The following is a 17376-nucleotide window of genomic DNA, read 5'->3' as shown; positions in this document are numbered from 1 at the left end:
CTGCCTCCGCACTGCTGGAGTACAGAACACCACACACAGTATTTCTACATAGGATTGAACTCAGGTCTTCATGCTGGCATCCCATTACTTACTGACTGAGCCATCCCTCCAGCCCCTGGAAATCACTCATTTTTTTCTAATCATGTTGGCCTCCACTCCAACCCCCTGTGAACCAATCCCCCAAATTCTAGGAAGGTCTTTGTTTCCTTTGTCATATGCAGCTATTGGATCCAATCCTGCCTGCCTCCTCGTGTCATGCTAACTGGAATACACCCTACACCCAACCCACACCCTGTAAGCAAGCCTTCTCTCATTCTCTGTCAGTACTAAGTTTAAATGGCCTGGAAATAACACCAAAAATGTAACGTTTTGATTTAAGGCTGTTTGGCCTGCTGTGTCTTTCCAGGAAGCTTCTTTCACCATGTAACTAAGATACAGATGAGTGGACAGGACAATGGCCTGAATGTGACCAGTATTTCCAAGAGGAAAGGAGGTGCAAACAGAGAAAATCCAGTAGGCAATTTCATGCTAAGGACCATGCTGGCTGCTCCCTAGATCAGGCCCTGACTCAACTGAGGTCTTCACCAGTTTCAAATGAATGCATGGAACCAGAAAGGAATGGACTATATTAACATCATCATTCTGGGGCTAGAAAGATGGCTTAGTGGTTAAGAACACTGGCTGTCCTTCTAGAGGACACAGGTTCGATCCCCAGTCACAGGAAAGCTCATAACGGTCTATAATTCTAGTCTTAGAGGATGAGATACCCTCTTCTGGCCTCAATAGACACTAGGCATACCTGCAGAAAGGACACTTATACACATAAAACAATCTAACCATGCCATTTCACAAAGGGCAAAGCACTTTTATTACTAATCTTGTTTTGGTTGGGATGTTCCAAGTAGCCAACCCCTGAGCCTGTTCTTTTACTTCTTGGCCTGCATGTGGGCATGATCAAACACCTTCAAACGTTTGACTCTGACATGACCTACGCACCTCTGCCTGCCTCCTCCATAGTTAAAGTTCAAGTAAAAAGAAAGGGTGTTCAGCTGGGTGTGGTGGCAAACTTTTATAATCTTGGCACTTCAGAGGCTGGGGCAGGGGGATTGAGAGTTCGAGACCAGCCTGGGCTACATAGCAAAGCCTTGTCACAGGGGATCACAGACTCATCTGAAAATCAGTGAGCCTGCATGGGTCTGACCTAGGTCCTCTGCATACATGTGATGGTTGTGTAACTTGTTGTCCTGTGGGACCCTAACGGTGGGAGTGGGAGCTGTCTCTGACTCTTTTGCCTGCTTTTGAAACCGTGTTGCTTCATGTAATATATGAGAGAAGAATAATTTTTTTTAAAAGAAGGTAAAAAGCAAAAGAGGGCAGATCAAGGAAGTGAGCGCTCTTGTCATGCCCTCCCCAGGCCCGGCCATCCCTGTGGGTGTGGATGTGCAGGTGGAGAGCCTGGACAGTATCTCCGAGGTCGACATGGTGAGTGCTTCTTTGATCAGGGCTCTGGGCAATGGGGAGGCACACGTGGACCTGTCTGGGCAGAAGTTCAGCTGAATTCCATCATAACTCGAAACCCCTATCACACTCACTTTACAGAGTCATTTGTTCCCAGTTGGTATGAGATAGTCAGGTGACAAACTTGGCCTTTATCCTCCAGCATGGATGCCCTGTGAGATGCAGGCCCAGATTATAGCCAAGCTCACTGTTCTCCTGCAGAGTCTGTGTCTCGCTCTGGATATCTGGAACAGTGGGAGTATTCCTTTTTGCTTTTCAGTGGGTTCCAATTAAAAAAAAGTCACCAGCTAGGCATGGTGGTGTATGCCTTCAAGTCAACACCTGAGAGGTGGAGGGAAGGTTATCTCGGGTTTGAGACTAGCCTGGTCTATTGTAGAGAAAGCTCCACACCAGCTTGGGTTACATACACAGTGAGACCCTAGCTCAAAAATTAAAAAGGTGCAGGTGGGGAGCACTCTACAAGTTAGGGGGCTTTTGAAAACTCTACCTTGGCTTGGAGCCTCCGAGAAGCAGGCCTGAAAGAATTCTAGCCCATTGTGTACTTGGGGACTGCTCCCAGCAAACATCAAGACAGAATAGGACAGTAAGACAGGGAGGCAAGCAAGTCTCTCCCAACAACATGCTTCAGGAAACAGTGAAGAACCCAGCTCAAACCAGTCCAACCCAGGGCCTGGGAACTGGACTAATCTCCAATTGAGGTGCCCATGGCTCTAACTTGGGCACTTTCAGCTTGAGTCACTGGTGTCAGTGGGGCAGCTGCCATGCAGGTGAATGGTGGGGTGGGTGGAGTTCAGGGACAGTCTGTTCTAGGTCTCTTCCTTCTCCAGTGGCAGTGCTCAGCCCACTGGCTTCAGTTTCGTTCCCTGTGGTGATGGCTCCACAGTGGTAGGTTTCTGTATTTCTGCTCTGTCTCCACCCCCCCCCCACCCCCAGGACTTCACCATGACCCTGTATCTGAGGCATTACTGGAAGGATGAGAGGCTGTCTTTTCCCAGTACCAACAACCTCAGCATGACGTTTGACGGCCGACTTGTAAAGAAGATATGGGTCCCCGACATGTTCTTTGTGCACTCCAAACGCTCCTTCATCCACGATACCACCACAGACAACGTCATGCTTCGGGTACAGCCAGATGGGAAAGTGCTGTACAGCCTCAGGTGGGGACAAGGGCAGGCTGAAACTGGAAGGCCCCCCCTGGTATTTTAATTTTTTTTTTTTTTTTTTTTGGTTTTTCGAGACAGGGTTTCTCAGTATTTTAATTTTTAAATATTTACTTTAATTAAAAACTTTTATCTTGTACTCTATGAATGAATAGGTGCTTTGGTTGTGTATATGCCTGCACAGCAATGTGTACCTGCAAAGGCTAGAAGGTACCAGAACCCCTAGGGCTAAAGTTCCAGACGCTTGTGAGCTGCCATGTGGGTGCTGGAAATAAAACCCAGGTCCTCTGCAAGAGCAGACAGTGCTTTTAACAGTCGAGTCACTCTCCAGCCTGAAAGCTTGCCTAACTAAAAAAACAAAACCAAACAAAAACAACAACAACAAAAACATTTTATTTATTTTAGTAAGCATCAGGGAAATAAAAAATGAACTTGTCTTCAGGGGCTCAGACATACATCTTTCTCCCTGATTTCCATATTTGGGGTATTCTTCAGAACTTAGGTTTAAATAGATTTTTTTTCCTGCCTTGCCAACACAGTTCCCATCCTGAAACAACATGGACAGAGTCATTCTGAGTATCACTTTTACGATGTTAAAAATAAAATCTAGAGCTGAGGTGTGAGCTCAGTGGTAGAGTATTTGCCTAGCAAGTGTGAGGCCCTGGGTCCCACCAGTACTGCCAAAGAAGAAAAATAAAAAAGAAGGAAGGGGAAGGGAACGAGGGCTAAAGGGAGAGGGAGGGAGGGAGACAGACAGACAGACACACAGACAGACAGACACACAGACACACAGACACACAGACAGACACACAGACACAGAGAGAGAGAGTGAGAGAGGGAAGGAGGAAGGGAAGGAGGGAGAGAGAAAGAGAGAGAGAGAAACAGAGAGAGGGGGAGGGAGGGAAAGAGAGGGAGGGAGGGAAGGAGCAAGCTCCAATCTCCCCTGTGGGCTCAGATGCCTTGAGAGTGTTTACCTGCCAGTGAAGCCCCCCACCAGACCTTAGTGGGAGGACAGCTGTTGTTGAGGCTGGTGGTCATCCCCTCCCTGCAGTGCAGCAAGCTCAGACGCTCACCAAAGGGAGTGGCCCCTGGTTGGGCCTGGCTCCTGCATACCATATGGACAGTGAATTTCAGGTTGACACACTGTTTTGGGTTCACATGTAGAAGAATGGCAAAGATAAACTCACATACTAATATCAAAGTTGAATTCCTGTCCAAGTGTCCCAGGGACATCTGTAGCGATCCCTCTGTACTCATCCTGGCTGGGGTCTAAGCAGTGTCCCAGGGACGTCTGTAGCGATCTCTCTGTACTCATCCTGGCTGGGGTCTAAGCAGTGTCCCAGGGACGTCTGTAGTGATCCCTTAGATCCTGGCTTGCATCTAAGCTGTGCAGGTACAGGATATTTATCTCCTTGATTGGAAATTCAACTGTAGGACGTCCTCAGAGAGGTCATGGGTCATCAGTTCCTTCTCTAGCAATATCAGGCTTGTTCTCTCTGCAATCTTCATGTCTGAAGATCTTAAGATACCTTATTTCAAAATAAAATTCTCCAACAAACCAATACTACCCTACAGTCCTGAAGAATTAACCCCATAACCTTTGACATACTAGTGAATGTTTAGCAACTGCTTGTCACAAGCTCTGTGTGTGTGTAATATATTATTATATATGAGATAGTATATGTGATATAGTATATATGATATGCAATATGTGCTCATATATATTACATATCACATATCTCATATTTATTACATACCATATACTATGTATTACACACTACATATCATATACTACATATAATATGCTACATAGTATATGCTATATAATATATGTTATATGCTACATATTACATGTTCTATGTTATACATTATATGTTAAATGTTCTATGTTATATATTACATTACATGTGAGTAATATGTATATATCACACACACATATATACACATACATGTGATATATATATATACATATAACAACATAAGTTGCTATAAATATTACTGATAAAAAGGATGCCATGATGGTTAGTTTTAATCATCAAAATGACACGATTTAAAATCATCTGGAAAGAGTCTCAATGAGGACTTGTCTAGATAAGGTTAGACCGTTGGAGATTATCTTTATTATATTAATGGTAAGGAGAGGCACCTTTCCCTGAGGTAGGGTCCTGAACTGAATAAGAAAGTCAGCTGAGCACCCGCAGGCATGCAGCACCCGCAGGCTTGCAGCACCTGCAGGCATGCAGCACCCGCAGGCATGCAGCACCCGCAGGCATGCAGCACCAGCAGGCATGCATTTGTTTACTGCGCTCTGCTCTTGGCTGTGGACTGCTGTGACCAGCTGCTTCAAGTTCCTGCCACCGTAACTTCTCCACAGGCTAGCGATAACCTGGGCCTGTGAGCCACATAAGCCCTTTCCTTTCTGAGTTGCTCTGTCAGGGTGCTTTATCACGGCAATGGGAAACAAACAGATAGACTGATAGCATGTTATTCACAAGTGAAATAAAATAGGTAATACTCTTTACTTATCATTTCTGAGTATTTTAACTTGATCATGATTTTCTACTATTTTTCTGTGAAACCCTTTACCAGTTTTTATAATTTCATTATCAAGAACAGTTCTGCAAAGTGAGACCATAGTAAACATGTCTGCTTGCCCAGATGACAAATAAGCATAGACCGACACTTTTATTGATAAGCAAGAAGTGAGGGAAAAAAGAACTGTAGGGTTTTACTCACTTGTTCAAGATGTCCATACCGACTTGCTGATTTGGGTACCAGTTCTCAAATACTGGATGAACATTAGAGTATCCATGTCATTTTCAATGTGATGGCTTTAAGCACACACGTCTTATTTTTCCTCTGTTTACTTGTTTTTATTTTTTAAAATCTTTTTTTCCTATACACTATATTTCAGTCATATTCTCTCCCTGATGCCAGCTCCTTTCAGGTGCTCCCACCTTTGTACTCACCCAACTTCATATTCTCTCTCTCTCTCTCTCTCTCTCTCTCTCTCTCTCAAAACTAAACACAAGACCCATAAAATCAAAACAAACATACAAAATCCAATAAGAGAGAAACGACAAAGCCAAAACCAAAAGTGCACAGAATCCCTTGGAGTCTGTTCTGTATTGGCCAACCACTTGTGGGCAAGACGCCCTCCCGGGGGTGTGGCTGACTTGCTTAGTGACACATCCGTTGGAGAAAATAGATGTTCTTTTCCCAGCAGTTATCAACTAACTGCAAGGAGCTTCTCAGTTGGGGGTGGGGCATTCTGTCCTCTTCTCCTTGCTGGGATTTTTGTCTGGTTTGAACTTGGGCAGGTCTTGTGTGTGCTGTCACAGTCTCTGTGAATTTCTGTGTAGATGAGTTCTGTTTGTCATCCACCACCTCTTCCTCTTATGGTCTCGTCATACCTGAGCCTTGAGGAGAAGGTTTGACAAAGACATTCCATTTAGTGCTGTGTGCTCCAGGTCTCTCACTCTCTGCACCTTGTTTGTGGGACTCCTTTAGTTCCTGTCTACTGCAGGCTTCTCTGATGGTGGCTGTGTGGGGCCCTGATCATGGGAATAGCAGGCTGGCATCAGGGGCCACTCATTGCTGTGTTCCTTCAGCATAATGCAGTAATAGGTAGGGGTTCATTGTCCTGGGATTTTCCTACTACACAGACAATTAGATTTCATCATCAGCAAGAACACCGTAAACAGGAAAAGTGCACTGCTCCCTAAGAATGTGATGAATTGTGACTAGTTATCCAAATATATTTTGAGAATACTTTTTTCTTTGAACAACAATTTAAATTTAAAAAGTGTGTGTGTGTGTGTGTGTGTGTGTGTGTGTGTGTTACAGTGTTATACTGACTGACATTGTATCTCCAGACTCTTGGACTGTGCTGGTGTTAGCTGAGATACTTATTTGCCTTGTACAGATCCCAGTGTCAAACATAAATGTTTGAGATGACTTCAATGATCACGTTGTGCCTAAGGGTCTTTCCTGATGTCAATGCACTTAGCAACTGGGGAAAGGAAGCAGGGCCTTTTCCCGGTGCTTTACCATTCTGCATCTGTCTCCAGCAGGCGCTGAGAACTTGTCTTTTTGTTTCTAGAGTTACAGTGACAGCGATGTGCAACATGGACTTCAGCAGGTTTCCCCTGGACACACAGACCTGCTCCCTGGAAATTGAAAGCTGTGAGTAGGGGCTGGTGAGATGGCTCAGCGGTTAAGAGCACCAACTGCTCTTCCGGAGGTCCTGAGTTCAAATCCCAGCAACCACATGGTGGCTCACAACCATCTGTAATGAGATTGGATGCCCTCTTCTGGTGTGTCTGAAGACAGCTACACTGTACTCATAAATAAAATAAATAAATTAATTAAAAAAAGAGAGAAAGCTGTGAGTAGACACAGCCTGGCACCAGAACTTCTAAACACCCCTCTCAGTAGCAGGTGAAAGTTCTAGGAACTCTGCTTTGCTCTTTCTGCCTTTCACCTCCTGGGATCAGGCTCTCCCAGAGGACCTGGGATAAGTTCCTTTACCTAAAGCCTGCTGGTTGAAAATGGTAGTCACTTCTATAAAACGCCTTCACAGATTAGTGTCTGTTTGGATACCTGGGTACCAGAGCTGAGCCAGTTGACACAAGATGTCTCCTATCACACAGTCAAGGCTTAGAGAGCCCCCAAAGAACAGATTACATGCACAGATGCTACTGCAGCCCCAAGAGGTTTCACCTCAGTTATGTCCAGCAGCACATGAACTTGTGCAATTGGACTCAGTGGCCTCACCTGAATGGGGCATGGTGGGCACGTGGCAGCCTCTGAGAGAGTGGTGGCCACAGTCATTTCACCTTACTTTGAGGAAATGGGCACAATTCGCCTGAGGAGAAACCCTTCTCCACACATGCTGCCTGAGAGTGAGTCATGGTCTGGCCATTGGTGATGAATCCTTACCCTTTGCAAGAGAAGAAAGAGTATGGGAAGCTGAGCCATAGGCAAGCTGAACTCTTGCTGTATTTAACTATCTTTGCCCTACAAACAGCACCATCATTTAGTTTAACCTAGTGGTTGCAGCGGAATTGTGGGGTAAAAACTTTTTGTAGGAACTGCAAGCCTTTAAGCTTCAGAGCCTTCCTCTGATAACTCTTGAGAAGCTGGGAAGAACTTGAGTTGTCTTCCATATTCTTTAGATTGCAGTTTGCTATCTTACCACAAGCCAAGTAGTCTGTGTGGGGGCGGAGGACACACAGCCCCATAGGCAAGCCTGGCTTGCCTGCCACCAGTGCCTGATACTGCATTTCTTCTTCCCAGATGCCTACACAGAAGATGACCTCATGCTGTACTGGAAAAAAGGCAATGACTCCTTAAAGACAGATGAGAGGATCTCCCTCTCTCAGTTCCTCATTCAAGAATTCCACACCACCACAAAACTAGCCTTCTACAGCAGTACAGGTGAGCTCCGAGCATGCGTTGCGTTTCAGGGAGGATTCATCTTGGCTAGAGGGTTCAGGCTCTTATTAGGAAGTGTGTGATTTGGTTGTTGCATCAAGTGTTCCAAGGCTTGAAACAGAAGGTCTAAAGCCTTTGAGGCCAGACCTAAATGAAGTCTAGTAGGAGGTATGCATCAGGTAGGGGTGACTTAGTTCCTTTGAGTCAGGGTCTCACTTCATTATCCATGCTGCCTTGAACTTACTATATCTATGTAGCTGGGCTGGTAAACTTATTATATACTATGTAGCTGAGCTGCGGAACTCATTCTATACTATGTAACCAGGCTGCTGGACTCATTCTACTATGCATCCAGTCTAGCCCTCTGGCTCAGTGTCACCAGTTCTAGGGTGTGCTCCAAGGGCACTAGCTTTGTAGGCAATTTTTGATCCACCAATGTATCAGGTTCAACTGCCTAGAAAATAGTCACTGAGGCTCAAACCATGTGAGTAGGTTTGTTTGAGATGACTGCCTTGTTAAGTTGACCCTGCATCCATGAAATGCTCACAGAGCCTCTCCTCTATAGCAACAAGTAAGTTCCAATTCAGACCGCTGTTCTCTGCTCATCATGTGGACCTGGCTGTGGCTTTATGAGTCAAAGGTCTGTATAGGCCTTGTCACCTCCTGTTGTCTGAGACTACGCTCTGAGGTCTTCCCCAGCTGCTGGCCTATGCTTGTAGACAGCTAAGAGCTAACGCTCTCCATCCCTTGCCTCTGTTTTGACCAGTCACCTTTCAGAGGCTTTTGCTGTTTTTCTTGTTGGACTTCCACTTTGTAAGCACATCCCAGACTTTCTAATCTGTTAGCATAATACTCCAGTTTGGTGTGGGAGTTCAGTTCACCCCTGTAACATCAGTCTTCTGAAAGTCCTTTTGTAATCACTTGCTGATACCAAAGGGCATGTCCCATGCAATACACTCACTGAGGATACCAGGACCTGAGTTATAGTTGCCAAGTCCACATTTATTCTCAGTCCTGGGCATCCTCAGATTCCCACACATTCCTTTTCATGGAAAACACAAAGGCAGAGTACTGCTTAATGGACCACTGGTTGTTACTCTATGCCTAGATAAAATATTGTGCTTAAACGTCAAAACACATTTCTTCCCACGTAGAAATCCAGTTTGGGAGCCAGGCATGGGGCTATTACTCATCATCCCAGCTCTTTCAAGATAGAGGCAGGAGGATCAGGAGTCCAAGGCAATTCTCAGCTACAAAATGAGTTTGCGGCTGGTTAGAGTAACCTAAAACCCTTTCTTTAAAAAAGCAAAACTAAAAAAGAAAAGAAATAAAGGGTGTTGTTAGTACTTATGGGGTTGCAGTTCAAGAAAGATTCTGCTCCAATGGGTCTGGGCTATGGCTTAGGAGTCTAGAGAAAGAGAAGGAAGGGGAAGAGGGAGAAAGGAGGAGGGATCAACCTCAGGGCCTATGCCTGCTATCAAGAACTCGACCCGTGAGCTATATCTGAACTTCTAAGAAACTCCCTTGTAACTGTAAGGCTGATGGGGCCCCAGACAAATTTTGAGAAACCAGACTCTAAATGGCTTTCTCAGGGGTTCTCTTTGTGTTTATGAAGGGGACAAAGATTTCTTGTAGTGGGTTCACACAAATGACAAGGGTCACCACATGACACCACCACTGTTTGTTTCCTATTCCCCCTCTAGTGGTATGGTTCCAGTGGGGGTGGGGGTGGGGTCTTAGGCAACGTTTATGGTTCTCTAAATAAAACTTGTTTTCTGAAGGAGCCAAGCCGCTGCTATGTTGCATCCTCTCTCTTCTCCCTGTGTCCCCAGGCTGGTACAACCGTCTGTACATCAACTTCACTCTGCGTCGTCACATCTTCTTCTTTTTGCTCCAAACCTACTTCCCTGCCACCCTCATGGTCATGCTGTCCTGGGTGTCCTTCTGGATCGACCGCAGAGCTGTGCCTGCCAGAGTCCCCTTAGGTAAGGACTATCTCAAGTGTTTATTACAGGCGTTTGGAAATACTGGCCATTCCCTTCATCCTTCTCCTCTTCCCAGCATAATTTGGAAATGCTTCAAGGTACTGATTTGAGTAGTACCCCACAATTTAAGTGCCACATGAAAACCTGTCCAGACTTCTACGGTTATCCATCAAAATAGCTCACCTGTAGTCTTCTAAAAGCCCTGTCCTGAGGGTTCCCAGCCTTTGAGTGATTTCCATGCTGGTCTGTATAATGTATTCTGTAATAGTGTTGCTCAAACGGTGGCCCAAGGGACCTTTGCAATAGAATCCTTGAGGGGGGTTGTTAAAAATGAACACCAAGTAAGACAGAATTCCTGGGTAAGGACCTGAATTGGGGTTGGGGGACTGTTTATTTTTAAGATAAGGTTTCTCTGTGTATCCCTGGATGTTCTGAAACTCACTCTGTGGACCAGCTGGCTTCAAACTCAGAGATGTGCCTGCCTCTGCCTCCTGAGGGCTGGGATCAAAGGTATGCACCACACTGCTCATCCAGGCCCTGCATTTTCAATATGTCCCTCACTTCCCATCAACTCTCCTCACCCCAAGCACTGAGCTCACTTGTCACAGGCCTCACAAGCTGCAAGTCACTTGTCACAGGCTGCAAGTGACAGGGCGGCCCACCAGGCTTCAAGGTCCAGAGTTGGCCCTGAGGATGACCCTAATCCTTTGTGATTTGATGTTTTTCCAAACAAATGTTCTGAGCTTAATTTGAAATCCTGGGCTATTTCCCACAGACAGATGCCCTGTTCTCTAGCAGTTAGCTGTCATACTCCAACAAGTACTGGGCTAAATACATGTGTGCTTTCATATTAAAATCTGTCTCCTATAAATAAAACGATCCTGGTAGAACTGATGTCAGGATACTCAAGGTCTTTCTTCTCGACGGGCACACCGATCTAGCATGGGGTAGCTGCTGGCTGAAGGGACGGGCTCAGGATTATAGGAATTTTGTGACACAAAGGACAGACACAGTGTTGAGATAAATCCCATGCTTCACCACTTGATTGCTTATATATCTGTATCTCCTTTCTTGAAACAATGGAAAGAAATATCTGCATGCTACAATGTCTGGGGCTTTCTGAAGAAAGGATGTGATTTGGTGCTGTAATAAATTTGCCAGGTGTACAGAGGAAGAAGTGAGATGAGGGGAAAAGACTTGGAAGAGATCTGTGATAGCCAGCTCTTGAGAGACAGGAAGATGCTCACAAGAAGGGAGCTAAATGTCTAGGCCAAGGGAGAATAAGAGGCAGGGCCATGGTGGGATGAGGCCTGCAGTATCTGGTGAAGGCAAGCACATGGCTTGTTTCTCACTGTTTATGGCAGGCATTACCACGGTGTTGACCATGTCTACCATCATCACGGGCGTGAACGCCTCCATGCCCCGAGTGTCCTACATCAAAGCCGTGGACATCTACCTCTGGGTCAGCTTTGTGTTCGTGTTCCTGTCCGTGCTGGAGTACGCAGCCGTCAACTACCTGACCACAGTGCAGGAGAGGAAGGAACGGAAGCTTCGGGAGAAGGTGACTTTATCATGACATATGTTGGGCTAGCTTTGGGTCTGTGGGCAGGTCCGGCACTCCCTGTAAAGTGTGGCTGTGATACCCACCCCTCAGCCTACTTCCAACCATGATCATGAGCAAATGGAATGATGCATGCTTTGGTATTTGACATTTACATCTTTCTATTTTTTTTCCTTTAAATTTTTTTATGTGCATTGATGTTTTGCCTATATGTATGTCTGTGTGAGAGTGTCGGGTCCCCCTGCAACTGGTTTTGCAGACAGTTGCATGCTGCCATGTGATTGCTGGGAATTGAACCATGATCCTCTGAAAGAGCAATCATGCTCCTAACCTCTGAGTTATCTTACCAGCCCCCTACATCTTTCATTCAATGAAGAAATTCATTCAATATCTGCATCCCAACAGCCACTAAACCAAATTAAGACATAGTTCATTTAGTTGTGCTTCTGTTTAGAATGCTTGCCCAAGACCATCAAAAAAAAAAAAAAAAAAAAAAAAAACCAAAAAAACAACAACAACAAAAAAAAAAAACCACACACAGATACTTGCATTACACTTTATAAGGGTAGTGAAATTACAGTTATGAAGTAGAATGAAAATAATTTTATGGTTGGCAGTCACCACAACATGAGGGTCACAGCCTTAGGAAGGGTGAGAACCACTAGTTTAGGGAGAGAATCCCCGATGGGAACTAAATGATAATTTAACATTTGCAGAACATACTGTTAACAAATATGGAGGAGGTCTAAGAGACTACTCCAGAGGCAACCATAATCTGTGCTAGGAAGTTTCTCTTCATAGCTTCCATCATTTCTTCAGTTATCTTTCCTCCCACCCTCCCGTTCTCCCAGACTGCAACTTAGAACCTGCCTTAGTGAGGGTTTTACTGCTGTGAACAGACACCATGATCAAGGTAACTCTTATAAGGACAACATTTAATTGGAGCTGGCTTACAGGTTCAGAGGGTCAGTCCATTATCATCAAGGCAGGCATGGTGCAGGAGCTGAGAGTTCTACATCTTCATCTGGTGGCTGCCAGGAGAAGACTGGTTTCCAGGCAGCTAGGATGAACATCTTAAAGCCCACACCCACAGTGACACACTTTTCCCAACAAGGCCGCACCCACTCCAACAAGGTCACACTTCCAAATAATGCCACTCCCTGGGGCAAGCATATTTAAACCACCACAGAACCCCTCTCTTTCAGCAATGCCTTACCATCTACTGTTCCTACCATGCTGTCTTGCAGTCCCTATCCTCGTGACCAACACTGAATAATGTCATCTGTTAAACATTTTTATCAAAGGTTTGGTGCCTGGTGTGGTGTCAACAACATGTAATCCAGCCACGCAAGAGGCTAGTGGGTAGCACCCTTCATGTGCAGGGCTTTTGCAGGCTTCTGAGTGACGATCCTCATCTCACATACCCCTGTGTGTTCACAGATCTCCTGCACCTGTGGGGTGCCCCAGCCTCGAGCAGTGATGCTGGACAGCAGCTACAGTGACGGAGAGGTGAACGACCTGGGCGGCTACATGCCTGAGAACGGAGAGAAACCCGACCGGATGATGGTGCAGCTGACCCTGGCCTCCGAGAGGGGCTCTCCGCAGAGGAAGAGCCAGAGAGGCAGCTATGTGAGCATGAGGATCAACACCCATGCCATTGATAAATATTCTAGGATCATTTTCCCAGCTGCTTACATTTTATTCAATCTGATATACTGGTCAATTTTCTCTTAGATGCCTGTAAGTGTGTACATTCTCAGCATGTACTACAGAAGTTACTGTGAAATGAAAATTAGGGTTTAAAGCCATTCTGGCACCCACCTGGGTTTTCACTGTCCCCTGTTCAGCTATCCAAAGCTGCACCGACACTTATTAAGTATCAGTTGTCTATACAGCATTACAGTAGGTGTTACAGGAAGTTGCCGTGATAGTAGCTGACATTAGCTGCTCCCAGATCCAGGAAGAGCACAGAGGCCATATATGGACATGCTGAAACTCAGGAGCCCTGGATGCTGTTCACATTGAGGGTTTTCATCAATGGACTGTGTTTTTTAGACTAGGTAGATTTGGGAACTACTTAAATAAAACTCATTTGCATTGAGCCCACAGGCATGTAAACCCCTTCTGATGAAAGGCCATGCTTCAGTCTGTCTCTGTACCTGCTCTGCATCCCTCATACTTAATGAAAGACAGTGGTGCTCATAGGATCTCTCTTTTGGTTTTTTTGTTTTTTTTTTTTTACAAGCTGTATGTTTTTCTCCCAATAAGCAATATACTCTTTAGATTGCTGAAATTTCCTTAGTAGAGACACTCTGAAGATACAGATGCATGTACCATTGTCTGTTTTGTGGAGGTGACTAAGTTGGAGGACCATGGTCCTTTCCCCTCCTTCTAGTCACTGTTTTCTGCCTCTCTACCATGGAGCAGGTGCTTTCTTCAAAATAAAGTCTTTTCTCGGTAGCATGATATCATCTCTGACTGAGGGACTTAAAAAGGTATTAATTTCTTCTGCATAATCAGCATTTCAAGAAAACTCAAGGCTGTTTCTAACTCATGAGAATGAGAAGCAAACTGTTTGTTTTTGGTTTCGTTTGGGGGGGGATTTATTTATTTATTTATTTATTGTTTTTTTCTGAGACAGGGTTTCTCTGTGTAGCCCTGGCTGTCCTGGAACTCACATTGTAGACCAGGCTGGCCTTGAACTCAGAAATCTGCCTGCCTCTGCCTCCCAAGTGCTAGAATTAAAAGGCCTGCACCACCACCGCCCTAGAAGCAAACTATTTGTTAAGAGAAAATAACATTAAAAAGCAAAAGAAACATACAGACATCTTCATTTCCATTTAGTGAGTGCATGTACCATCTCTGGAAACTAGAAAGCAATTATTTTCTAGACTGAGCACTGAGCATCCCATAGGCAGATAAGGCAGCCAGTAGCAACTTATGTCAGCCATGGGGTGTAATTTGATGTATTGTTTTATAATAGAAGCCTTCATCTTATTTATCTAGAAGATATATAGCGACCCCAGCCAAACTTGCCCAAAGAGTATTTAACAGTATGACATTTTCTCTGGGCCACGTCTTTCACTCAGAGAGACATCTATCTCTTCAGCATCTACCACATCCCAGCAGACACTAAGCCATCGTAGCTAAGCCATAGCCCATTTAGTTGTGGTTTGTTCAGAGTTTAGTGAAAGAATCCCAGGAGAAACATAAATGATAATTTAACATTGTGGAACACATGGTTAATAAATATGGAGGTGGTCTAAGAGAACTGTCCAGGGGCTAAGAAACCTTCCTTCATATATGTCCTTATATCCCCCATCATTTCAAAGTTAACTTGATGGAGCAATACTAAATAATATCACATACAAGGCTATTCTTTATTCTGATCTTTTTAAAAAAGAACTATTCGCAAATTCCTACTAAGAAGACAGTCTCTCATTTTCCCCAATAAAAGGTCATCAAAAGCTTTTATCAAACTCAAGTAATAGACTTAGAGGGATAAAATAAGTAATTAATTAACATGGATTTTCAAAATGACTATTTGTTTTGCCAAGCATGGCTTGCCATGCACTTGGGAAGTAGAAGCGGGTGGGTCTGGAATTCAAAGCCAGTCTTAGCTTTATCGCAGACTGGAGGCAAGCTTGGGCTATGTGAAGTTTAAAAAGGTTGATTTTTCATTTTTATTTTATGAAATAATTACCATTAAGATCAACATCTTTGCCACTGTCTTCTTCCTCACCACTAGGGCCACTGAGCAGTCTAGGTTTTCAGAGCATGCGACTAAACCCCTATGTACTGTTTGGGATACTCCACCGTTTGAGCCAGCGTGTAGAATGCTCTACTAGCCTGCTAACCTGCTATATTGAAGACCACAGACTGGATGGCTTAATCGATAGAGATTTATTTTCTCACAGTTCTAGAGACTGATGTCCAAGGTCAAGGTGCTGGCAGATGTGGTTTCCCCAGAGGCCTCTCTTGCTGACTTTCCAGTAGCCACCTTCTTGCTTTATCCTTGCCTTCTTTCCTCTGTAGCAACCTCTGTCTAGATCCTTTCCCCTAGTTACATTGTATCAGGGCCCACACCCATGGCCTCATTTAACCTTAGTTACTTTTTAAAGCCTTGTATCAAAAACCATTTGCTCTTCAGCAATCTCTGCCAAGTTGCAATTCTTCATCTTGGTGGGAAGCTCCTTAGGACTTAGGATGTGCTTAAAGAAGGTAATGCTATCCATCCCACAGTGAAGAAGCCTGTTTAGGTTAAGCTCAGGAAGCAAATAACTCAAAAGTTTCAGGAAGTCCCCTCCACCATGTATACATAAGCAATAAGAATTGCTGAGAGTCACTTTCAGGTAATCCAAGCTATCTGGAAGTGGCAAAGACCAGCCAAGCTGCCTAGAAGGGACCTTTTACAATTCATCTAGCTGCCTGCAAGTCATGCAGTGAGCTCCAGATTTCCAACTACTGGGAGCTGTCACCCATGATGGGCCGGGCTTTGGAAATGCATCTGTCTTTGAGTCATTTCTACACCTCTAAATAACTCCAATAAAGCTCATTGGTTCACCATGTTGAACATTGGTGGTATCTGTCATTGATTTTCTATCTGGAGTGGGTACATGCTTGTTCACATATGTACAGGAACAGTGTCATACAATACCATCATGTACATTTCCATAATACATGCCCATGGAAATCTACTTGCATCAGCATACATCTAATACTATATAAATAGTTATACTATATTATTTAGGGAATGACAAGAAAAAAAAATCTGGGGACTGGAGAAATGGTTCCGTGGGTAAGAGCACTGCTGCTCAAGTTTGAAAAAATGGGTTGAAATCAGCAGTGCCCACTCAGAAAGCTGTGTGTGACCATGTGCATGTTTGCAACACTAGTCCTGTGGTGTGTGTGCATGTGCATGAGTATATGTGTGTGCACGTGTGTAGATATGAGTATGAGTGTGTGTGTGTATGTGCATGTGTGTGGGTATGTGTGCATGTGCGTGCATGTGTGTGTGTGTATGTGTGTGAATATGTATGTGTACATGTGTGCAGGTATATGTATGAATGTATGTGTGTATGTGCATGTATGAGCATGTGTGAGTGTGTGTAGGGGGCAGAGTGGTGACAGGAGGACTTCCAGGGCTTGTTGGCCACTGGTGTAGCTCTAGATTCAGAAAGAGACCCTGACTCAAAGGAATAGGTGGACAGTAATGGAGCCAGACAGCTGATATTCTCCTCTGGTCTTTATGAGAGCTCATGCAAGCATGTGAAGCCACCAAACACATATGCATATGCTACATACACATGCTCATGAACATGAAAAAAATGTCTGCATCTGTTCAATATGAATGCGTGTTTGTTGAAGTAATTATTTTAAAACGGTCGCTGGTCAAGTCATCTAAGCTGTGGCAACTCTGCCTAGCTCAGCCGCCATGTTCCGTGGCCAGAGGCCACATGTATACTGCAGCTAGAAACGGCCAGCCAGAAACACCAGCCCTGCCACCACGAGACACTAGCATGGGAGATGGCTCTGACAATCTTCTACACTGTCTCCACAAGGCTGGGCAGTGCCCAGACCATTCTGCCAACCAGGCTGGCTCAGTACAGATGAGACTCTAATGCTTAGATTATCCAAAGGCTTTATATGTTTGGTGAAACCCAATAACAAGATGCTCATACAATCAGAGGTGTCCTCCTTGGCCAACAACTCGATT

At 44.7% G+C, this 17376-nt stretch overlaps 1 protein-coding gene across 3 annotated transcripts in view; it reads left to right on the top strand.

Moving 5' to 3' along the window:
- Window positions 1-14120, top strand: part of LOC143438447 (gamma-aminobutyric acid receptor subunit rho-1) — a 28363-nt gene extending 14243 nt beyond the window's left edge. For all 3 annotated transcript variants that reach the window (XM_076924014.1, XM_076924013.1, XM_076924015.1), the window contains exons 4-10: window positions 1415-1482; window positions 2452-2675; window positions 6781-6863; window positions 7977-8117; window positions 9947-10099; window positions 11464-11660; window positions 13101-14120. In XM_076924014.1, coding sequence (XP_076780129.1) covers window positions 1415-1482; window positions 2452-2675; window positions 6781-6863; window positions 7977-8117; window positions 9947-10099; window positions 11464-11660; window positions 13101-13394 — 1160 coding nt within the window. In that variant the 3' untranslated portion in view covers window positions 13395-14120. The remainder of the gene's footprint in view (window positions 1-1414; window positions 1483-2451; window positions 2676-6780; window positions 6864-7976; window positions 8118-9946; window positions 10100-11463; window positions 11661-13100) is intronic.
- Window positions 14121-17376: the final 3256 nt, after the last annotated feature.

Source organism: Arvicanthis niloticus, chromosome 25 (genome assembly GCF_011762505.2).
Source record: "Arvicanthis niloticus isolate mArvNil1 chromosome 25, mArvNil1.pat.X, whole genome shotgun sequence".
NCBI classification, from domain to species: domain Eukaryota; kingdom Metazoa; phylum Chordata; class Mammalia; order Rodentia; family Muridae; genus Arvicanthis; species Arvicanthis niloticus.
Note: the sequence above shows the minus strand (reverse complement) of the source record. Positions and strands in the feature narration are given on the sequence as shown.